Genomic DNA, 21,887 nt, shown 5'->3' with positions numbered 1-21,887 from the left:
GATGGAGCGAGATCAGGTGAATAAGGCGGATGCCCAATCAATTTAAAGCCACAATCGAGGATGACAGCCATGGCAATGACAGACTCTTTCACCCTTAACCTAACCCAAACCGATTTTGTCCATTTTGCAAAAGTCGCTTGTTTTGTTTACTTTAGGGTGCTACCTCGTCGATATAAACTAACCAAATGAGACCAGTCCTTGGGTACACGGCCCTATATAGTCAGAGAATAGTAGGCCTTTAAAAGAACATCCTTGGATGCCTCCTTCAATACGAGGCTCACAAATCAATCAAACCTCGTAACTACTAATATAGACTTGTACATCGCCATGCCAATCGCTACTAATTTAGATTTATTTATCAACGTTGTGATGGAACTGATGTAGACTGATGTATACCTTACATTATCGTAATAAATGATACTAATGTAGACTGATGTAGATCTTACATCACCGAGGTAAACAATACTGATGTAGATCTCATATCACCGTGATAAGTAATACTGATGTAGATCTTACATCTCCGTTGTAAATAATACTGATGTAGACTGAAGTAAATCTTAATGACCATTGTAAATGATACTGATGTAGATGTTACATCTCTGTTGTAAATGATACTGATATAGACTGATGTAGATCGTTCACTACCGTGGTAAATAATACTGATGTAGATCATCCATCACCGTGGTTAATAATACTGATGTAGAGGGATGTATATCTTACATTTCCGTAGTAAATACATGTAATACTGATTTAAAGCTACAAAAACAATTGGTAAATAATACTGATTTAGACAGATGTTTATCTTACATCACCGTGATAAATGATACTGGGGCAGATCTTACATCTCCACAGTAAATAATACTGATGTAGACTGATGTTTATCTTTGGTAGATAATCCTGGTTTATATCTTAAATAACCGAAGTAAATAATGCTGATGTAGATCTTAAACCATCTTAGTAAATAATACTGATGTAGATCTTACATCTCCATGGTAAATGATACTGATGTAGATCTTACATCTCCATGGTAAATGATACTGATGTAGATCTTACATCACCGTGGCAAATACATATGTAATACTGATGTAGATCTTAAACCATCTTAGTAAATAATACTGATGTAGATCTTACATCTCCGTTGTAAATAATACTGATTTAGATCTTTCATATCCGTTGTAAATAATACTGATGTAGATCTTACATCTCCGTTGTAAATAATACTGATTTAGATCTTACATCTCCGTTGTAAATAATACTGATGTAGATCTTACATCACCGAATGTAAATAATACTGATGTAGACTGATGTAGATCTTACATAAGGGTGGTGACTAAAACTGAAATAGATCTTTCATCACCACCGCAAATAATACTTACTGAGATCTTTCAAAACTTTGGTAAATAAAACTGATGTGAATCTTATATCATCATTGACATTAATACTGATGTAGATATGACATTACGATAGTAATTAATACTGATCTAGATCTTACATCACAATGGTAATGTATACCGATGCATACTACCATTTCTGTTGTTTACTGGCATTTTTCACTGGTAACTACTGATGCAGGTCTCGGGGCACAACATGATTTACCTTGCAGGAGAGTAAGAATAACTCTATCGTGGTGCACTTTTTAATGATGTCTAATGGCAGTATGCGTGTATTCCCTTTTATGACATATTCACTATGATGCAGTTTATACAAGTCTTCTTGCGTTGGATAAGATGCAATTTCAAGAGTAGTAGTAAAATAATGTCAATCAATTTCTTCTTTAAATATTTACCTGGATTGACGATAACTTGCGAGCAGCACATGTCTAATTCCGCAACAAATCCCACGATCTGCTATAAGCCGACTTGAGTTGTTTAATTTGTCAATACTTGTTGTTGGGAACGTTCGCCTGCTGCACCATTGTCAGGATAATATACAGAGCTTAACGGTTTCCTGCAACGCTTCACTGTAAAACGTGTTTTGCAGCCTTGAATTGCTCAGCAGAGGTTCGGAGATGATTAAACAGGAAATTGCAACTCCATGTTGAATGCAAAGCTAGTAATTGGTTTCCAATAAATTCACCGGAACCTACGGAGTATCATCCAAACTAACATCCTCTTTGGAAGCAATCTAATATGTAGAAGAGTGAAATACAATTTTCTGTGTCTTTCAGCTTACACATTCCGGGTACACTGAATAACAGTTATCTGTTTTGGAACTTTTGAAACTGATGCGAAAGTGTATGTCTTTAATTGAATTTCCATGGAAATGTATATGTTATAAAATATTATGTTTTTCAACAAGCTGTTATATGTATTAGAAGTATGGTTTCACTATCAGTTAAATACCGTCACGGAAAGTTGACATACACGAAGAACAGAAACAATGGCGTTGCAAAGAGTTTTCATCTCAAATGGTTTATGTTAAAATCCTATTTTATTGTGATATGTTATAGCGGGCACCGACTAGTGATTAGTTAATTGATTATGTCCCATTTGAGAGAATAATGTATCATTTTATCTTGTTATAACTGTCAAGAAGCCCGTCAGATCAACTTGTACCCGATTTAGTTAGGATAGTGGATAAAACACAATTTCACCACTGCTAATTTCATCTTGTTATTTCACCAGTCACATGTGCGCGGACTTACGGGGGAAATAAGACTACATCAGGGCAGGCGATTGGATTTTAAACTAGACGTAATGCAGCTCAATCAAAGAGGTCTATACAAGGTAAGTAATGCATTTTTTTAAACATAGAAAAAAGCCCACATTAATTCATTTTACTTTATAGCAATGTTGAAATTGTATATACAATTCGTAAAACACTTAACTAAAAGCTAAACCTTACTTAGGAATCGATACTTTCGAATTAATTGGAGTATGAGCATGACGACGGTAATTGATGTGTAAATATTTGGCCCCCTGTACAACAAAAAAAAGTCTATCGTTTGGCATGATCTGTCAACGGATTTCTCTAACGAAAGGATAGTTTTGATACTATATGTATACGAGAACATTACTTTAACCTATGGCCTCTTTAAACAGCGTCATCTAATTCGTCACACATGAATTTGATATTCATTTATCAAAATTAGGCTAAATTGAACACCATGGCAATTATTAACAGAATCCTGTGCAGTTGATATCTGTCCTTATAATTCCTAGAATACCGGATTGTGCAAATATAATGCAATCTAGTTGAATATTACCATACGATATGATATAGATAGAATGAGGTTTTATCCAAATTCTGCTAATTCCTTATTTATCTGATTTACCATAAATGGTACCAACCGTTACAATGAAAGCATTATTTATGTTGTGGTGTTGTTATTCCCTTAAGAAAAAATATCACTTTGATACGCTTTATTCTTCGTTCTTCTGTAGCTTTCTGTTGGTTAGTATACTGAATGCAAACGTTTATACTACAATGTCTATCCATAAATATATAGGTACTACTAGCAAATTCACCTACATTGTAGTAGAAAGAATTTTCTCACTTGTCATGCCTTGCCATTTCTTGCAAAATGTCCAAGTACATAGATGTATTGTTGCGTTTTAATATTTCATTGTAATTACAACAGGATAATCCAGAGTTAATGACAAACTAACGACATTCTCCATATCATTGTATTGTAGGCTGGATTTTGGACGCACGAGAGCGGCTTTAATTTTACCTATAAAGAAAGTAATCCAGTTGGAGTATTGGGCAACAAAACATTAGTGATCACAACCGTGCTGGTATGTCATCTCTGTCCCCTGTGTAACTGAAGTAGAATAATTCACATAGGTAGTATAATATGTAATACACGAGATAATATACTGGTATGTCATCGCTTACCTCCCCTTTGTAGCCATATTATAATTATTCACACGAGTGGTGTAATCTGTACTTCACGAGATAGGATACTGGTAAATCATAGCTTACCTCCCCTCTGTAGCCATAGTAGAATTATTCACACCGGTAATGTAATCTGTACTACACGAGATAGGATACTGATAAATCATAGCTTACCTCCCCTTTGTAGCCATAGTAGAATTATTCACACCGGTAATGTGATCTGTACTACACGAGATAGGATACTGATAAATCATAGCTTACCTCCCCTTTGTAGCCATAGTAGAATTATTCACACCGGTAATGTTATTTGTAATACACGAGATATAATACTGGTTTGTTATCACTTACTTCCCTGTGCAGCCAAAGCAGAATTATTCACACGGGTAAGTGCAATATGTAATATACAAGATAAGATACTGCTATATCATCACTTAAGTCCATGTACAGCCACAGTAGAAGAGTAGTGTAATCTGCTTGTTGGAACCAAACAACCCATGGAACCGATTATTTGTATGTAGTTCTACCCATGCTTCAATGACTAACTGGCATTGATTGATTTACCGTGATGGTGATAAATTGGAAAAGTCTACCCTTAACTCTGAAATATGACATCAATAGATGAACCTTGTTACGATCAAAAGAAGGCTCACAGTGCGAAAAGGAAATAACTTTAATTGCATCTTTTATCGGTCAACTAGAAAACGTATATAGGAAAACACGATTGGGTTTGCGGAGAAACTCACTAGCCGCACGGAGATATTTGTTTACTCTTCTGAGTGTATATGATATATACTTGTACACCACTAGTTCATTAAGCATTCGACCACATGATCATCAGCGATAATGATGATTTATTGGAGTTTTCTACTTTAACGCTGATTGTAAACTAAAATGTTGGTCCATGTATTTTCACTCAAAGCAATGTGCAGTAACTAACTTTTAACCGAATGAAGAACGATTAAAGATCATGCTGCTGAAGTAATTCTTAACAGGATAAACAGCTTACATTTATATGCGTAGGCATTCTGAAACTTCAAGTTAATATATAGCCAGGATTTTTTTCTATCGGACATGTTTACTGTTATAGACAAAATGATACGACTTTCACCGCAATTAAATGACATGTTGAATTTAGCAATACATATTACATGAGTCACATAGCACAAGTCAGGGTAAACAGACATTTTGTTTTACTTTTAGTTGTTTGATAGAGATAATGTTGCTGTACTATTTTTTATTACAATGTTTCTAATTTTTAATTCCCCTCTGTTTTCCCTTCGACTGTTGAGGTAGAGGAAAGCAGTGCTAATTTATTAAGGATCGGTTGCCGCATATTTACTCTCAATTTTTGACCCCCTGAAAATATCTAATACTTTTTTTCCCCCTGGATTGCCTAATTTATGAGCTCCGCGTTAATACCAGTTGGTTTTTAAAGTAGCTTGCAGTATATGTAATAAAATTAAAAGACATACTCTCCGATTTCATAGGTTCCCGCCTTATATTCAATTATCCGGTGTACTATTGTGAATGAGGCTAAACTTGCGGATTGACGATGCCCGTGACATTACTTCATTTGTGGTATTGTTTTGATCGAGAAAATGAATTATGTATTTAGGTATCATGATTATCATGTGACTGTCTGTTTCCTTCCAAATTTTGTTTTCCACGACCTGACACGCCAAGAAGGCGGCTTAATGCGGGACATAGATAAATCAAAGAAAAAATATTTTAGTTTTATTACTTATACGGCGAGTTACTTGACAAATTTGATATTACCGCATAGCTCATAACATAGACAGTCCGGGAATAATAGAAAAAAAATAAAGAGAAAGCAAATTGAGCGCAATAAAGGCAGGGACCCATCTTTAAATACTTTTTATTTAGTTGAAAGGCTAAGAAGTAGTTTCTGTAAGAGGTATCATTTTATTTGTGTCTTGGGACACGGAACGTAATATAAACAGTAACGTATGTGCCTGGCTCAAAACTTTAGCTGTCACAACATAATGTCTGATGTCTCTGTTTGTAGGACGATCCGTACGTTATGATCAAAGATGAATTGAAAGACGATCCAGACCAGGAAAAGTATGGGAATAATCTCTATGAGGGCTTTTGTGTGGATCTGTTAAAGGAAATATCTGATATTGTGCACTTTGATTACAAAATAAAACAGGTCCCTGACGGTAAATATGGTGTCCTTAATGAGGGGCAGTGGAACGGTGTTATCGGCCAACTTGTGGAAAGGGTAAGTATATCCATCAATACCTTGTATCACTGCACTCGAGTAAATCAGATAAAGCTGCCGTTCAAGTGTTTTGACTTTTGTTCAGTCTATTGTCTCCCCAGCATGGTTTATTTATTGAACCATGTGTATCAGTTACACAATAATGTATTCATTATATCTTAATAAGTTGATATGTTGAAAGCTCTACAAAACATAATGATCAAACAGACCACGTTAATCATCACCCAAACGACCGCAGATAAAATGAGGCCGTATTAGCATTGCGAATGTTCGTATGCCTCCCAATTTGTATGACTAAAGAAATACATATTGTAGTTCATACAGCCTAACCAAGCGCATCCTTACTAAGGTAGACATTGTCGTCATAGGTAAATATGCCGAGTAGTTCCGTTGGCACCACATTGGTCCTCTGTTTGTGTTTTATAGATAACTAACTGTCTGCGTGCAACACGTAAACGATTTAAGTAGGCTCCTTATTTTGTTTCCAATTCCTATTCCTGAAAAAGATAATTACATTATTTCATATATCAATGCTTCTGAGAACAAAAACAACTATTAAGTTCAATCTGCTTCTTTTTTTGTTCATTTTCTCTCCACTTGGCAAAAATGTATAGGCAGCGTTAAGAATGAAACTTTTTACGGCAAAACCAATACTGTATGTATAGTCGATAATATTCGCGTGCGATTCAATTTTGTTATTATTCGCAATAATCATATGTAACGCGAATACCCATCGAATTTTAATGTATGCACACAAAGTATTATAGAAACGAACAAATGTTGATACACAAACACAGTGCATAGTAATTCAATTAATCATTTGTAGATAATTTCCAGAAGAATAAAGTATTTTGTAGAACGTTTTGCGCGTTATTCATGAAAGTTCGTAGATCCAACACTGTGGTAAAATCCTCGTCCTTATCGTTGCCATGACAGCCGATTGTAGATGCAATTACGACTGCTTTCACATAGTAAAAGTTGAAGTCATACGCGTCACATGTCATTATTTAAAGCTATATTCATACCTTGTATTTGATAGAATTTTATCACATCCCATCAATGCAAACATAAGACAACTTACAAAAAGACTGAAAAGCGCAAAAAAATTGTTTACAGTTCATTGCCTACGTATTGTCTTTGTACATTTTCAAAGGTATCGATGAAAATGTAGATTTTCACATAGTTCGAACTCGTTTAATTCATTTTGAGTTTGAATTAGGTTTTCGTATTCATGATGATGTTAACATTTTGCAATTGAGTTTTCGGTATTGTAAACAAGATTCTATTGCCTCTCGTTACACGTACTTTACGTTAAGCTAACACCTTTGCTCCATATCTGTATTGCCATATTGTCACTTGTTACAGAAAGCGGACATCGCAGTTGCGGCCCTGACCATCAGTTACGAGCGGGAGCAATACATAGACTTCACAAAGCCATTCCTTAACCTTGGAATCAGCATCTTGTTTCGAATGCCAAAACGAGAAAAACCAGGACTCTTCTCGTTTCTTAATCCTCTTGCTATTGAAATATGGATATATGTGATAGCAGCATACCTGTTAGTCAGCTTTAGCATATTTGTATTGGCACGGTTTAGCCCGTATGAGTGGTATAATCCCCATCCATGTAACCCAGAAACCGACACAGTACAAAATACATTCAACCTGTCAAACAGTTTCTGGTTCACTGTAGGGACTCTCATGCAGCAGGGATCAGATATCAACCCCAGAGCTGTGTCAACCCGAATAGTAGGTGGCACGTGGTGGTTTTTCACTCTTATTATCATATCTTCATACACAGCTAATTTAGCTGCGTTCTTGACAGTTGAGAGAATGGATTCTCCCATAGAAAGTGCCGAGGACCTAGCAAAGCAGACAGAAATTTCCTACGGCACGTTAGAAGGTGGATCAACAATGACATTCTTTAGGGTACGTATAACAGAAGCACAAGCTTTTGTTGAAGATATCTATAAGAGGAATTAATGATAGCACCATGTGGTCACCAAAGTGGAATGAAAGCATTAATACTCTCAATGGAATCTGTAAGAAATTTACATTTAGTTACATTCATTTTGTAAATGCTGATTTGATTTCAAACAAATAAGGAGAAAGCACATACATGGCATTCAATGGAAGAATGGTAAAATGTATTTAAAAATCAGCACGAACAACATTATCAGTATCAATTGCACTGAGGAAAATCATTTCAAGAGCTAATATATAGGGTGGTGTCAGCAACATTGTAGGGAACACAGCAGTAACATAATGACTATGGATATCACATATATCAATTACGTCAGATTCATATGCATCAAAATCAATTTAATTTCAGGATTCCAACATCGAACTTTATCAACAAATGTGGAACTTCATGAAGAGTAAAGACCCTAGTGTGTTAACAAATTCTATGGAAGAAGGAATTAGAAGAACTATGGACGAAAATTATGCTTTCTTCATGGAATCTACATCTATAGAGTATATAACGCAGAGGAACTGCAAGTTAATGCAAATTGGTGGTCTACTAGATTCCAAAGGATTCGGGATAGGTACACCAATGGGTGAGTGACAAGTTCCCCGACACCGAGTCCATGTATGAAACAGTATATAATTGATATATAGATACGTAGTCTACTGCCCCATCATACTTGCTTGCTAGTTGTCACCTTTCTACAGAAACTTGATGGAAAGGCACAATTAAGAATAAACTATCTTAATCCTTAACATCACCAGAAACACACAGGAGTCGCATTTTGGACAAACTAAACATATATTCATTTGATATTTTCCCATTTCTTGTAGTATTACATTGCTTTTGATACCTCCGTTTCACTTTAAGTTGGGTAATTTATTCGTATACTTGTAATTGTGAGGGAGATTTCTGGAGAATAACACAAAACAACCTAATCGAACTTTTTTTTCTGATGTTTATCAAATATAATCAGCACCGTTTGCATATCGAAACATGCCTTGTGACTGGTACCACAGGTAAGTTCTAGAAAGAAGACAACTGTAATGTGCAATTTTATTCATTTTGGCTGTACTATGTCAACCTCTAAATTTCCTTTTTGATTTTTGATTTCCGCGCATTATGGTTTCCTTCTTTTGATACCATAGAACAATCACAGTCACAAAATGGCGAAAAGACTAATACAAAATGACATTTCCCCAGACGACAGACAGATGAGTCACGTAATCGCGAATGAATAAGTATTTCCATATCTACATATGTATAAGCTGTAGTAAAAATAAGTATCTTAAGTGTCAGTTTAGTTTAGGAAAATGAGTAAACATATCTGATTCTTCTCACAGATTCTCCCCTACGAGACCGGCTGTCAATGGCCATCCTCCAAATGCAGGAGGAGGGACGAATACAGTTGTTATACAATAAGTGGTGGAAAAGTACGAGCAAATGTAGTCGAGAGGAACAGAAAGAGTCCAAGGCCAACGCCCTGGGCGTGGAGAACGTTGGGGGTATCTTCGTAGTGTTACTTGGTGGTCTGGCGCTGGCCGTCTTTGTCGCCATTTTAGAGTTCCTTTGGAAATCCAGGCGAAACGCCCGGGAAGACAAGGTTAGAAATTTGCTTTATTTAATATTTCCTAGTGCCGTTGTTATCAACAAGATATTATATTAGAGAGTTTTCCCTCATCCATTGCTGTCAACTTTATTCATTTATCGATTTCCCTAGTCTTTCATGATGCAAAATAGAGTACTATTTTACGAATATAAATAGCATATCGGTGTCGCCTGATTAAGTAAGTATCAGTTTGTGATATAAGCTTCATATAACGTTTGTATATTGAATTACGATTTCTGAATGATATCATACAAACTATAAGACTAAGGTACGTATGACTCATATACAGGTTCGGTATATTGTTATATGTTTTGTAAAACGGCATTAGAAATTAATACCTGTCCGTAGGTATAACATAAACAAAGAAACGCCATGGTAGATTCGCTGTAGTTGTACTAATATGTTATTGACCGAAATAATCAACATGGAAGATTATCAAGCGAACTATTTCTCAAAAAATCATACCAAAATATTGCTCGGTTTGACGTTTAATTATTTTAATTTGATTGACACGTACATAGCCATTTTCTCGGTTGGTTTAGTGCCGGCGTGTATATGACTGGAAAGGTCAACGGGTAAGATTATTGTTTCCACAGACTTGCTTCTTTAGATTTATTTTGTATCATTACAGTTTCCATTAAATATGCAATTATTCAATTTTCAATCTTTAGTTGCTCAAACAAAATTACCGTCTGAGAAAAACAATATCCACTTAATACACACACAATTTCATTTACATTTTATTTATTTTAAAATACTTATAAAAATAATTATAATGTCAATCCACCTTGCCGGGTGGGAGCAGTAAATTATCTTAATGTGGGGCGAAACAACTGTAATAGACAAAGCCTTATGGAAGGGCAGTTGAAAATAAGCTTGTTGACGACGGCTAGGGAATCGTTTGTTTGTACTCTTTGTGAAAGAAAGGAAAGCATGCAATCTACTGCATCATCACTCCACAATTATGTTATTGATATATTTATGTTCTGTACACAAATGTCCTTTTCCCAACGTTTGTTAACACAAACGTACATTTTTTAATGTCATATAGCATATAGCATAGCGAGCTATTGAATAATTCTTCATACCCGTCTTATAAATCAGCACAGAGATACAATGATGTAACAGTAACATGAATAAATCGATGCGATTAAGAATTATATTGGGCCTGCTACTTTAAAATGATACATTGTTCAAATGATTGAATTGTACGCTTTGCTCGGGATTTTTAGTCCCGAGAATCGTAAATATCCCGCCCAATACCTCTAAATGCTAATCAGTAGAAAATGATATTCTAGATTTCTTCGAAATTATCCAATATCCGGTCTTAACTTGATAAAACTTGATTGACACATGCGAAAATATATTATAGAAATTAATAAAAAAAAAAAAGCGTACCAACTTCAAATCTATAATGTTTACATAAAACAATGATGGTTAATTCTAGCGCGATCCATATTAGATGAACTGATAAATAACGATAATAGCTGTTTCTTATATCTTCCATACCAGTAAATGACGTTAGCTACAGTTTAAATAGATTTACAAACCAACATAACCAGATCTGTATTTCACCTTTTACGTTTTAATATAAAATCTGCCGACGAAAATAGAATGAATTTGAACGCGACACTGAGTTGCAAATGCATAGATGTGATGCATACGCAAGATAGATTAAACCCTGTAGATAGCGCATTGCCGTTGAAAATGTAATACTCCTTAACTAATTAAAGATTTCTTTCTACTGAAATACTTTAAATGTCAATCGCGACAACGTTAATCTAATGTCATGGTGATAGTAGTGGTGACGTCTGCGATAGAATTGGCATTAAATTGCGTGTTTGTACAGCTTGTCAGCAGTATTGTCGCTATATCTTCTCTTCAGATGCAACAGTTACAAAATAATAAAAAAACAAAACCATAAACTAAACCTTGCCCTCGAATCAATTAGTGATAGCTGGGAAGTTTGCCAAGTTAATAGAGATAACATTTGCTAAAACGATGGTATTGCTGTATATCTTTACAAGAAACAATTGTTTCCTTGTCTTTTATTAAATGTACGTACATTCGCCTTTAATTACCTTCTGGAGTCAATTACCTTGTGTAAATGGCTAATTACCCGAGGACAGGAAATCCCCTTTACCTTGGAATGGAAATATTTAGCAACACTTATTTCATGTTGATTATTTTCGTCGTACGATTTAAATGTTCGTAAAAGAAACAATACCATACCAAACATTGATGGCATAACTGTTGTTGAAAATATTATTCATAGTAGCGATTGAGGAAGAAAATATGTTGATATGGTCATATTTGGACTTATTTACGATAATAACCATAACCCGTGTCACAAACAGTTGTAATTCGAGCATATTTTGAAAATCATAGTACGTCTTTGTGAAAACAGCAGAGGAAGAAATGCATGGTTGGTTCTGACTTTATATTATATCGCTTCTATCCCTATTTGGAAGAAATTATTGAATTTTTATAAACACTGTAACCTTTACATTTTACCATTAAGTATGTCTGTTGATGTTGGTTACCAAAACCCTAGATTGTGAAAACGTTAATTATATAGCTACCGTTGACTTCAATCCAAACTGTTCCTTATCCATCGCTATCCACGACTTGAATTATTCTTTATTATCCACATCACGTTTGAGGGCTGGAATCGATTTTGGTTATCCAAATAATAGTTTCGGTCGTTTTTTCCTTAGCGATCCCCAGCTTTAAGCTTGTCTAAGAATGTCGTTTGTTCTTTCTTAACATATATGGGAGTCTTGAAATGTATTGCATTGTTCTATCGCCAACAAAAGTTGAACATTTTTAGTTTCTCATATCCATCGCAATTAACAGCCTGAGAGTTATTGTTTATTATTTCAAGAGTAACTCAAATGTCTAAATAATAAATTTTGCTATTTTGTTGGCAATTGTAGTTTTTTTTCTTTCTGTTACTTTCAATGCAAATGTAGTCTTGTGCAGTTACTGTTTCTTGTTTGCATCACCGTCAAAATTGAATGATTTCTATTTCATTGCAATCACAGCTTAGGGATAGGCTGTTAAAGATTGTTGTTTGCACAGCTGCTGACGTCCTGAATAGTCCTATTTTGTTATTTATACAGCTATCATTATTTGGGACTGTTATTATTTGTTTTCATAACTGCTGAAACCGTTAACCTTATTTCTGTCTAAGTCCAATGTAAGAATAATATGACTTTATGGTACTCACTGCATCATTGTCGACTTCATGCAGTTTCATCAAGATACAATTATTTCAAATTACCTTGAATTCCCCAATCGTTTGTGCGCACTATTCCCATATGATTTGCTTAGCAGAAGGAGGTAGTCAACATAATGTTGCTTCTTTCCCTTTCCATTGCTATGTAAGACTTGTGCATTTATTACATCGGTATCAGATGATTTAACAGTTACTAATTATATCTTGCGTTGTTACAAAATTTTAAAGTAAATGCTATATATGAGGTCATTGGACCGCTGTCAGTTAACCCACTATTTTTGTACTGTCTTCCTGGTCAGAGGCTTCGATAATCAGTTTATTTGATTAATAATATAAAGTTCACAGTTTACGGATCATACACACATCCCAGATACTTTCCAAAATATTAAATTTTTCTCAAATATGCATTACTGTTTAGCAAATTTAGAAGGGGGGGGGGGGGGGGGGGGGGGGGGGGGGGGGGGCAAAGTAAAATATCGATCCACGAAACGAAGTCACACCACTATTGGGTACGTATTTCCCGGTCCTATTCTCAAATATTTGATGTCGTCTTGGAGATTTATGTTCAGATCATATATGATGAATACTTTTTTATCTCAATCTTTGACTTTGGCAGTTTGATAACTTGAAAGTTGGAGGGCGGATATACTTAAAATGCCAACGGTGTACAACTTATAGGGGAACACAAAGGATTTCACACGTATGCAATGTTGTGTTTACTGAAACAGGAATGTATGTAAGGAGCTTCTGATGTACATCCACTGACACGACTTGTGATGGAGAGGCCCCTAATACATGTACCAATAAACAACTCACGTGTCATGTTCATTCCGGAAAGTGTTATGTTCAGTCAATCGGTTCGTGTAATAGGACACATTACATATTTAAATACATTATCTTGTAACTACGTCAAACATCCAATGCAAATCCCCTATTAACCCACATCATCCACTGAAACAAACATCGAGACGGTGGTTTGTAGTTACTGTAAGGAGATATATTGGTTAGGTAGTCCAACTGAACTATTCTACATTGTCTATGTATAATGACTATTTCGAAATATCAATGGATTAGGTATGTTTTTGCTTTTGTTTTTGTTTTCAAATAACCATACTATTTACCTTCATATCAACACCGTACCGTTTCTTTCATATATATGTAAACGGATTTTTCTTTATAATCTGCCACTTATGAGCCATGCCAAAACATAATCCAGGATCATTTTGAAATTTTGAAGCAAAGCGAAATGTATTAATATAATTGTTTATAATTATTGCAATTACTTGAATATAGTTTCTTTTTATTGTATTCCTAGCATACTTTTCTTGGCTGAAATGATTCTTTATGAATACCACAACATTAAAAATCATTTGTAAACAATCACCCCAGAGTAGGTAATGATATATATGAAATTGATATGAAGAGTGATGCTGCAGCTTTGTTTATGTTTTTCCATATTTGATTTAATTGTAATTTTACTATTTTACAGCAATCCTTATGTTCAGAGATGGCCGAAGAGCTCAGGTTTGCTGTTCGCTGCCATGGATCGTCAAAAAAGCCAAAATTTAAACGAACTTGTGCAAAGTGTAAGAAAAGACACATAACGCATTGTCCATTAACAGATGTACAAGTGGACTCGCCAAACGGCATGTTGGCATTACACGAGATGAAAAAGTCGCCGAACCAGCCGTCGAAGGAATTTCAGTTCGGTGAAGGAGGCTACCTACATGTGGACTACAGTGATACCGATACGTAGCGATCGCTACAGTTGTAGATATGTATAGCAGTGTCACATGTTTTCAATGACAGCTGGTCTGCCATATTGAATGTGTGATATCGTTGGCTTATAATGATACGGGGACGCTGTTGGCTCATATATCCATCAACCACTGGTGATCACAAGAGTTGATGATTCCACAACTTTTTTTCATTCATCTTAATTTATTATTGTTCATGGCATCCACAACATTAATACCAAGTAGCCGCGATCCCAATTTGCAGTAATTTGAAACATTTAACATTGAAATTGACATAAAATGCCCCGATCCTGCAGTTTGCATGTGTCCCCATAGCCGAGACTGAAACTCGTAAGTCAGTCATTGTAGATGGCGATTTTCTACAGTAATCGGGAAGTGCCTTACGGTATTAGCCCTTCTGCGTACACTAGACTGGCCGAAAGAACTTAATATGTATAGACCCGATAGGCCGATCATTGAAACCTAAATACTCTGCGGCGATGCGCTCTTTTGGCAAGACACAAATATTGAATTTTAAATGCCATGCAAACCAAGAAATACTATAAGAACTGTTATATAATAATGCTGATGTCAAAACTCTGTATCAGTGCTTGCCTCTAGCTGAAAAAAAATGTATGTAGTTCATCCAGTTTATTTACAGCAATTTAACTGTAAACTTCGAGAGTGATACACGGTATTATTAACTGACCTGTAAATGGTGTTTAATCAATTATAACTGATAATGAATTCTAAAACAATATAAGTTTAGATAAACATACACCTTTTCAATATTTTGAAGTTAACTTGGTAAGTTCAGATATCGGATAATCAATGCTCATAAAAATCATAAAACCAAACTCAAATACATGTTTTCCAATAGTGTGATAATTTATCAATGATTATCTTCCCTATAACTGCGTATCACGTTGCTATACTTGCTTATGACTTTACTCATAGAAAGAAACCAAAGAGAAAGTTATGTTGGTCAGGCGTACTTATAGCTATGTCTAGGTGAAATTGATATGGACATTATCGGACCCCTACTATTTTACCTAAAAGTATATAACCATCAAACAACTTCACCACTATATGTGTATCAGCATAGAAAAAGACGTTTAACTCATTGACGTCATCTGAACATTTTCTAATTCAAATTAAATCAATTTCTTAAGTTTCACCTTTAAAAAGAACAGATAGTGCGTCATAAAGTAATACACAGTAGAAACACTGTATCACAACTACAGGATGGGTGTTATATTGATGTATTTGTCCGAATAAGATATCAAAATTATCACCGAGTCATATGTGATAAAAGACGCCATTTTCTTGAATATATGAGATACGTCGAGTAAATGTTTTAAGACCTATTAGTGAAAGGAGGACTCAAGCAAAGCATAAACATGAAGAGTATATTTCTATTTGAAGTTTGCTTATGCAATCTTTTGAAAGCATACGATATGTTGCAAAAGGAAAATGTTTATTTTAAAGTATACTCCTGAAAACACGAATGAGCAAATGATATTTGGTTTATCAATTTCAATTCAAATCAAAGGTATGCACCTTGGCCAGATCCAGCTAATAACCTGCACACTGTGTACATACAATAAAATATATGCATACGAGATATGTGACGTATGTCCAGTTTGTATATAACATTATAATTTCATAACGCCTTTATCCATTTCATTATGTATAGACGACAAGATATTAGGATAAGCACAGATGAAAGTGTAATGTATATTTTGGAAGCATACATATTATTAAATGTCTGTAACATATGTATATAGATAATATATATGAAAATGCGTGTATATATAATTATATATAAAGTGATGTATACTGAGAAATATAGATAAATGATATTTACATTTATATCTTAAGTATGTATGAAAGAAATATACATGGCTTCATTAGAGTGGCGGTTCCAAAGAAGCATTTTATATAATTTAGGGCGGTGTTGCTATCAAACCGATATGGTGTGTGTAGTGATATTGTCCTTAATATGTTAGACAGAATATATCTGTATAATGTCGTTAACAATATGTGGATTCCGAATGGCATTCCTCGGATACAATTCTTGCGGAAAAAACTAACGCTTATTTTCTACTGCAAAATCAACAATCAACATTTGTAAATAATACTCATCACCACTGATGAACTCCTATGTACGCCCTTTTTACATGACAGAGCTGATGAATAAAAACACGCCATGGACATGCATCATTGCGTAATTTTCTAAATTTGCCTGTCGTTTCCTCATATGGATGCACATAAGTGCACAGGTGAGTTTTATCGTGAACACAAGATTGATTTGATGATGAATGTCTAATCTGGGAGCAAATATAGATTTGTGATACAAAGAGCAAGGTGAAACGAAAGAGAGATGCGTATATGTGTTTATGATTTTCTATGTGTGTACATTTATTTATATTTATTGATTTGTATCCATCGAATGGTCATTATGATTAATGTTTACTTGATTGACATAAACTAGGAATATTTATGGTGATTAATGTTTAATGAGCTGACATAAAGTTTCATTTAGCATTATCATTATTGTTTAATGGACTGGCAACAACGTGGAATTGTCATTATAATTAATGTTTGATAGACTGGCAACAACATGGAATTGTCATTATCATCAATGTTTAATGGACTGACAACATGGAATTGTCATTATCATCAATGTTTAATGGACTGACAACAACATGGAATTGTCATTATGTTTAATGTTTAATGGACTGGTAAAAACTAGGAATAGTCATTATGTTTAATGTTTGATAGACTGACAACAACATGGAATTGTCATTATGTTTAATGTTTAATGGACTGGCAACAACGTGGAATTGTCATTATGTTTTATGTTTAATGGACTGGCAACAACAAGGAATAGTCATTATGTTTAATGTTTGATGGACTGTCATAAACTAGGTATAGTCATATCAATATATGAATATAAGTGGGACCCCATCACGAATGATATATCGGTAATGTTTCCATGTTAAACTGTCAATCTATCACACACTGTTGTTAAACTTTTCCTGAATTTTTTGAAAAATATTAGGTTATAAATTGAGGGATCATTCACCTATAAAGTGCTGCGTGTGTTGCCATTGAACATAAAGGAGTGATACTGGCCGAGTTTGCACTTTAACATAAAATATGTAATACAAAAGTTCGCACGACTGGTTTCGCTTAAAAGGAAGCATATCCGTCAGTATGAGATTGCCAGCTTTATTGATACTTTCTGATACATTTTACCCATCCTGCATCAATATCCCCATATTTGTATCTTCTCGTATTCACACTCTGTACACTGCTTCATAATCATTTACAAAGAAGTGTTATTTTTTCAGTACAACTTTGATATTTATAGGAATTCAAAACTTATTTAAATGTACTTAGTTCAAATTCAAATTCACAATTAGTTTATTGTGTAATTTGTAGTCTACATCCATATCAATTTACGATGCATATTAGTTTGGATTGGAAATGTAAATATCAGAACTCGTCATAAAAAGAGAGAATATGGAATTCAGGACACTGTCTGTTAATCACGACCGTTTCTTATTGATATATGTGTTCAAACAATGTGTTGCTGGTCAGTGTTGACGAAGCTAGTTAATCATGTTAACGGTTTCGTTCGTTAATTATCATCGAATGTATCCCATATATTGTGCGAGATGATGACTGTTCAGTGTAGCCATAATTCTGAAACCTGGATATGTTTAGGGGGCCAAATATACCGGCTGTATTATTGTGTTCCCGACCGATTACAACAGGCATATCATACACATACTCCCCATATTGCAGTGTATAATTTGTTGATATAGTTTATGTTTAAAAAAAATTAGTTTAAAATATGTTGATTCATTCAGTATTCTTTTGATAAAATATATTTATCATGTATATATAAATGTTACTAATTTTTTTCAAAATGTGAGAGTAATGTGTTATTAATGTTGTAAGAAATGAAAATTAAAACGAATTGTGTATAAAAGATGGAGGGTATTTTTATCGTTTCATTCATTACTGTATATTGTGTGTCTGCCGATATTGTTCACTTCTGGTTTAGACAGAGCATTTATTCCAGACCAAACAAAATAATAGATACTCTCTATTCATTGCATGATTTAGATATTACATCTACTTTTCAACAGTTTCGGCACGATATACATATCTACTAGCGACTTACCTGATGGGGACTTACGTTTACCTGATGGGGACTTATGTTTACCTGATGGGGACTTATGTTTACCTGATGGGGACTTACGTTTACCTAATGGGGACTTAGGTATGCCTACTTGCGACTTACGTTTACCTACTGGCGACTTACGTTTACCTGATGGGGACTTACGTTTACCTGATGGGGACTTACGTTTACCTGATGGGGACTTATGTTTACCTGATGGGGACTTATGTTTACCTGATGGGGACTTACGTTTACCTGATGGGGACTTACGTTTACCTGATGAGGACTTATGTTTACCTGATGGGGACTTACGTTTACCTGATGGGGACTTATGTTTACCTGATGGGGATTTAGGTATGCCTACTGGCGACTTACGTTTACCTGATGGGGACTTACGTATACCTACTAGCGACTTACGTTTACCTGATGGGGACTTATGCATACCTACTGGCGACTAACGTTTACCTGATTGGGACTTATGTATACCTACTGGCGACTTACGTTTACCTACTGGCGACTTACGTTTACCTGATAGGGACTTACGTTTACCTGATGGGGACTTACGTATACCTACTAGCGACTTACGTTTACCTGATGGGGACTTACGTATACCTACTAGCGACTTACGTTTACCTGATGGGGACTTATATATACCTACTGGCGACTTACGTTTACCTACTAGCGACTTACGTTTACCTGATGGGGACTTACGTATACCTACTAGCGACTTACGTTTACCTGATGGGGACTTATATATACCTACTGGCGACTTACGTTTATCTACTAGCGACTTATGTATACCTACTGACGACTTACGTTTACCTGATGGAGACTTACGTTTACCTACTGACGACTTATGCATACCTACTGGCGACTTACGTTTACCTGATTGGGACTTATGTATACCTAGTATAGACTTACGTTTACCTGATGGGGACTTATGTATACCTACTGGCGACGTACGTTTACCTGATGGGGACTTACGTATACCTACTGGCGACGTACGTTTACTTGATGGGGACTTACGTATACCTACTGGCGACTTACGTTTACCTACTGGCGACTTACGTTTACCTGATTGGGACTTATGTATACCTAGTATAGACTTACGTTTACCTGATGGGGACTTACGTTTACCTGATGGGGACTTACGTTTACCTGATGGGGACTTACGTTTACCTGATGGGGACTTACGTTTACCTGATGGGGACTTACGTTTACCTGATGGGGACTTACGTTTACCTGATGGGGACTTACGTTTACCTGATGGGGACTTACGTATACCTACTGGCGACTTACGTTTACCTGATAGGCACTAATGTATACCTAGTATGGACTTACGTGTACCCGATAATGACTTACGTTTACCCTGTTACGACTTACGTTTACCCGATAACGACTTACGTGTACCTGATCGGGACCTACGTAAGCAAAATAGCGACTTATTACATTACCAATGTGTCTTGAAGGTATACCCATGGAGACTTGCTATTCAGTGTGTAACAAATGCAATTAGCAGATTTTTAGAGTAGATCTTGAAATAACTTCCGAGAAACGAAAATTTAAACAACATGATGATACAACAGTGTAAAAACAACACTCTTTACAGATAATTATATCGAAGCGTATTTGACTCACATAGGATAATGTTTGTTCAAACAGTATTTTGCTTGAGTTTTGAAAGCAATCAATCATATATGTATAAATCAATCTAAATTGCTTCATTTTTAATTCAAAACTATTGAAGGGAAACTTATTTATTTTTATTACGTTGTCATTTGTTTGTTTCACTGAAGACAAAGTGATATGTAAGCTGTCCACTCTATATAGAAATCTTCCAAAGTATGAAACAAGGATTCATTGTGTATACCAGAAATGTATTGCTTGTGTATTAGAGTTAGTGAAATCAGGATTACGACATGATTAAATAACTTTATCATAACTATCGAAATTCACATTATGAAATCGAGTCGTACATTAACATACATATTTTATTAAGTTTCTTATTCAGAAATAAAACAATGCATCAAGAATGATGTGTACATTTTATTTCTTGATAGTATCTTTCATTCAAGGGGCACCATTTGCAAAAATAGATACATATGAGAATTGTCTCCCATGCATTAAAAAGAATTTGCAATTCAGGTTGCCTCCCTTACAATGTACATAAAACAATCACGTCGATCATGAATTCGTCAAAACATATTCAGAAATTTGGTAAAGTATGGCTTTCCTCTAATTATATTATTATTGTGTCATTATTTTCCGTTGGTCACTAAGTTGATATCGGTTTGTCTTGTCTAACTGTATTTCCATTTTTTTTGACTTTTCAACGAAGATTTGTCTTTACAGTGTTCCTAAGACGAATAAAGTGAATGAAACGTATTCAATTATTATGTTTTATATTCAAAGACAAACTTTCATGTTTGGAAAGATCTGCAACATCTACTTCTACTTTCAAGTATTAATTTGCTTTTGATATGTTTTGATGTCGTAATTACGCAGGTAAATAACGTCCCGTCGACTGATAGTCTATCAGTTAGATGTAAACCATAGCTCATTTTCTCTTGGTGTACCGGATGTGACTTATATTTTAACACATAACATTATATAAAAAAATAATAACCGGATTCTATTCTTATACCTGGATTATATTCTTCTCAACTTTAACACCACTCTTGAGTCTTTTCCCCCTCATATTTTTCTAATATAGTTTTCCTATTAGTGCATTTACAGAACAAAGGTCGTTTTCCGTTTATCCTGACCTAGACCAGGCACAGCGATAGTCTGGGGTAAAAAAAACCTCTTAGCATCAAACAAGTAACCGACAAAAGTCATGTCATCACATTTCAGTGCGAGAATATGCGATGCCTTATTAGATACGAAATAACTTAAATATGATGACTACATAGCTGAAATATACACGAACGTCTTATAATATTTATTGATTACCAAATCGTATAGCAGTTGATCATGTACAACACAATAATCGGTCTTTGCAGGTTTAATTCCGGAACATGATAAATTTGCCAGAAACAATTACAAAAATAACGTAAAAATAACAATAAAA

The 21,887-nt window shown here is 34.9% G+C and overlaps 1 protein-coding gene across 1 annotated transcript in view; it reads left to right on the top strand.

Annotated features, from left to right (window-relative positions):
* LOC117328138 (glutamate receptor ionotropic, kainate 2-like) overlaps nt 1–18,628 on the top strand; it is a 169,886-nt gene extending 151,258 nt beyond the window's left edge. Inside the window, exons 8-14 of the mRNA XM_033885526.1 lie at nt 2,625–2,726; nt 3,636–3,737; nt 5,864–6,079; nt 7,445–8,005; nt 8,409–8,634; nt 9,386–9,645; nt 14,379–18,628. Coding sequence (XP_033741417.1) covers nt 2,625–2,726; nt 3,636–3,737; nt 5,864–6,079; nt 7,445–8,005; nt 8,409–8,634; nt 9,386–9,645; nt 14,379–14,645 — 1,734 coding nt within the window. The 3' untranslated portion in view covers nt 14,646–18,628. The remainder of the gene's footprint in view (nt 1–2,624; nt 2,727–3,635; nt 3,738–5,863; nt 6,080–7,444; nt 8,006–8,408; nt 8,635–9,385; nt 9,646–14,378) is intronic.
* Nucleotides 18,629–21,887: the final 3,259 nt, after the last annotated feature.

The sequence above is a fragment of the Pecten maximus genome, chromosome 5 (assembly GCF_902652985.1).
Source record: "Pecten maximus chromosome 5, xPecMax1.1, whole genome shotgun sequence".
In the NCBI taxonomy this organism is placed as follows: domain Eukaryota; kingdom Metazoa; phylum Mollusca; class Bivalvia; order Pectinida; family Pectinidae; genus Pecten; species Pecten maximus.
The sequence above is the reverse complement of the archived record's forward strand: the minus strand, read 5'-3'. Positions and strand labels throughout refer to the sequence as shown.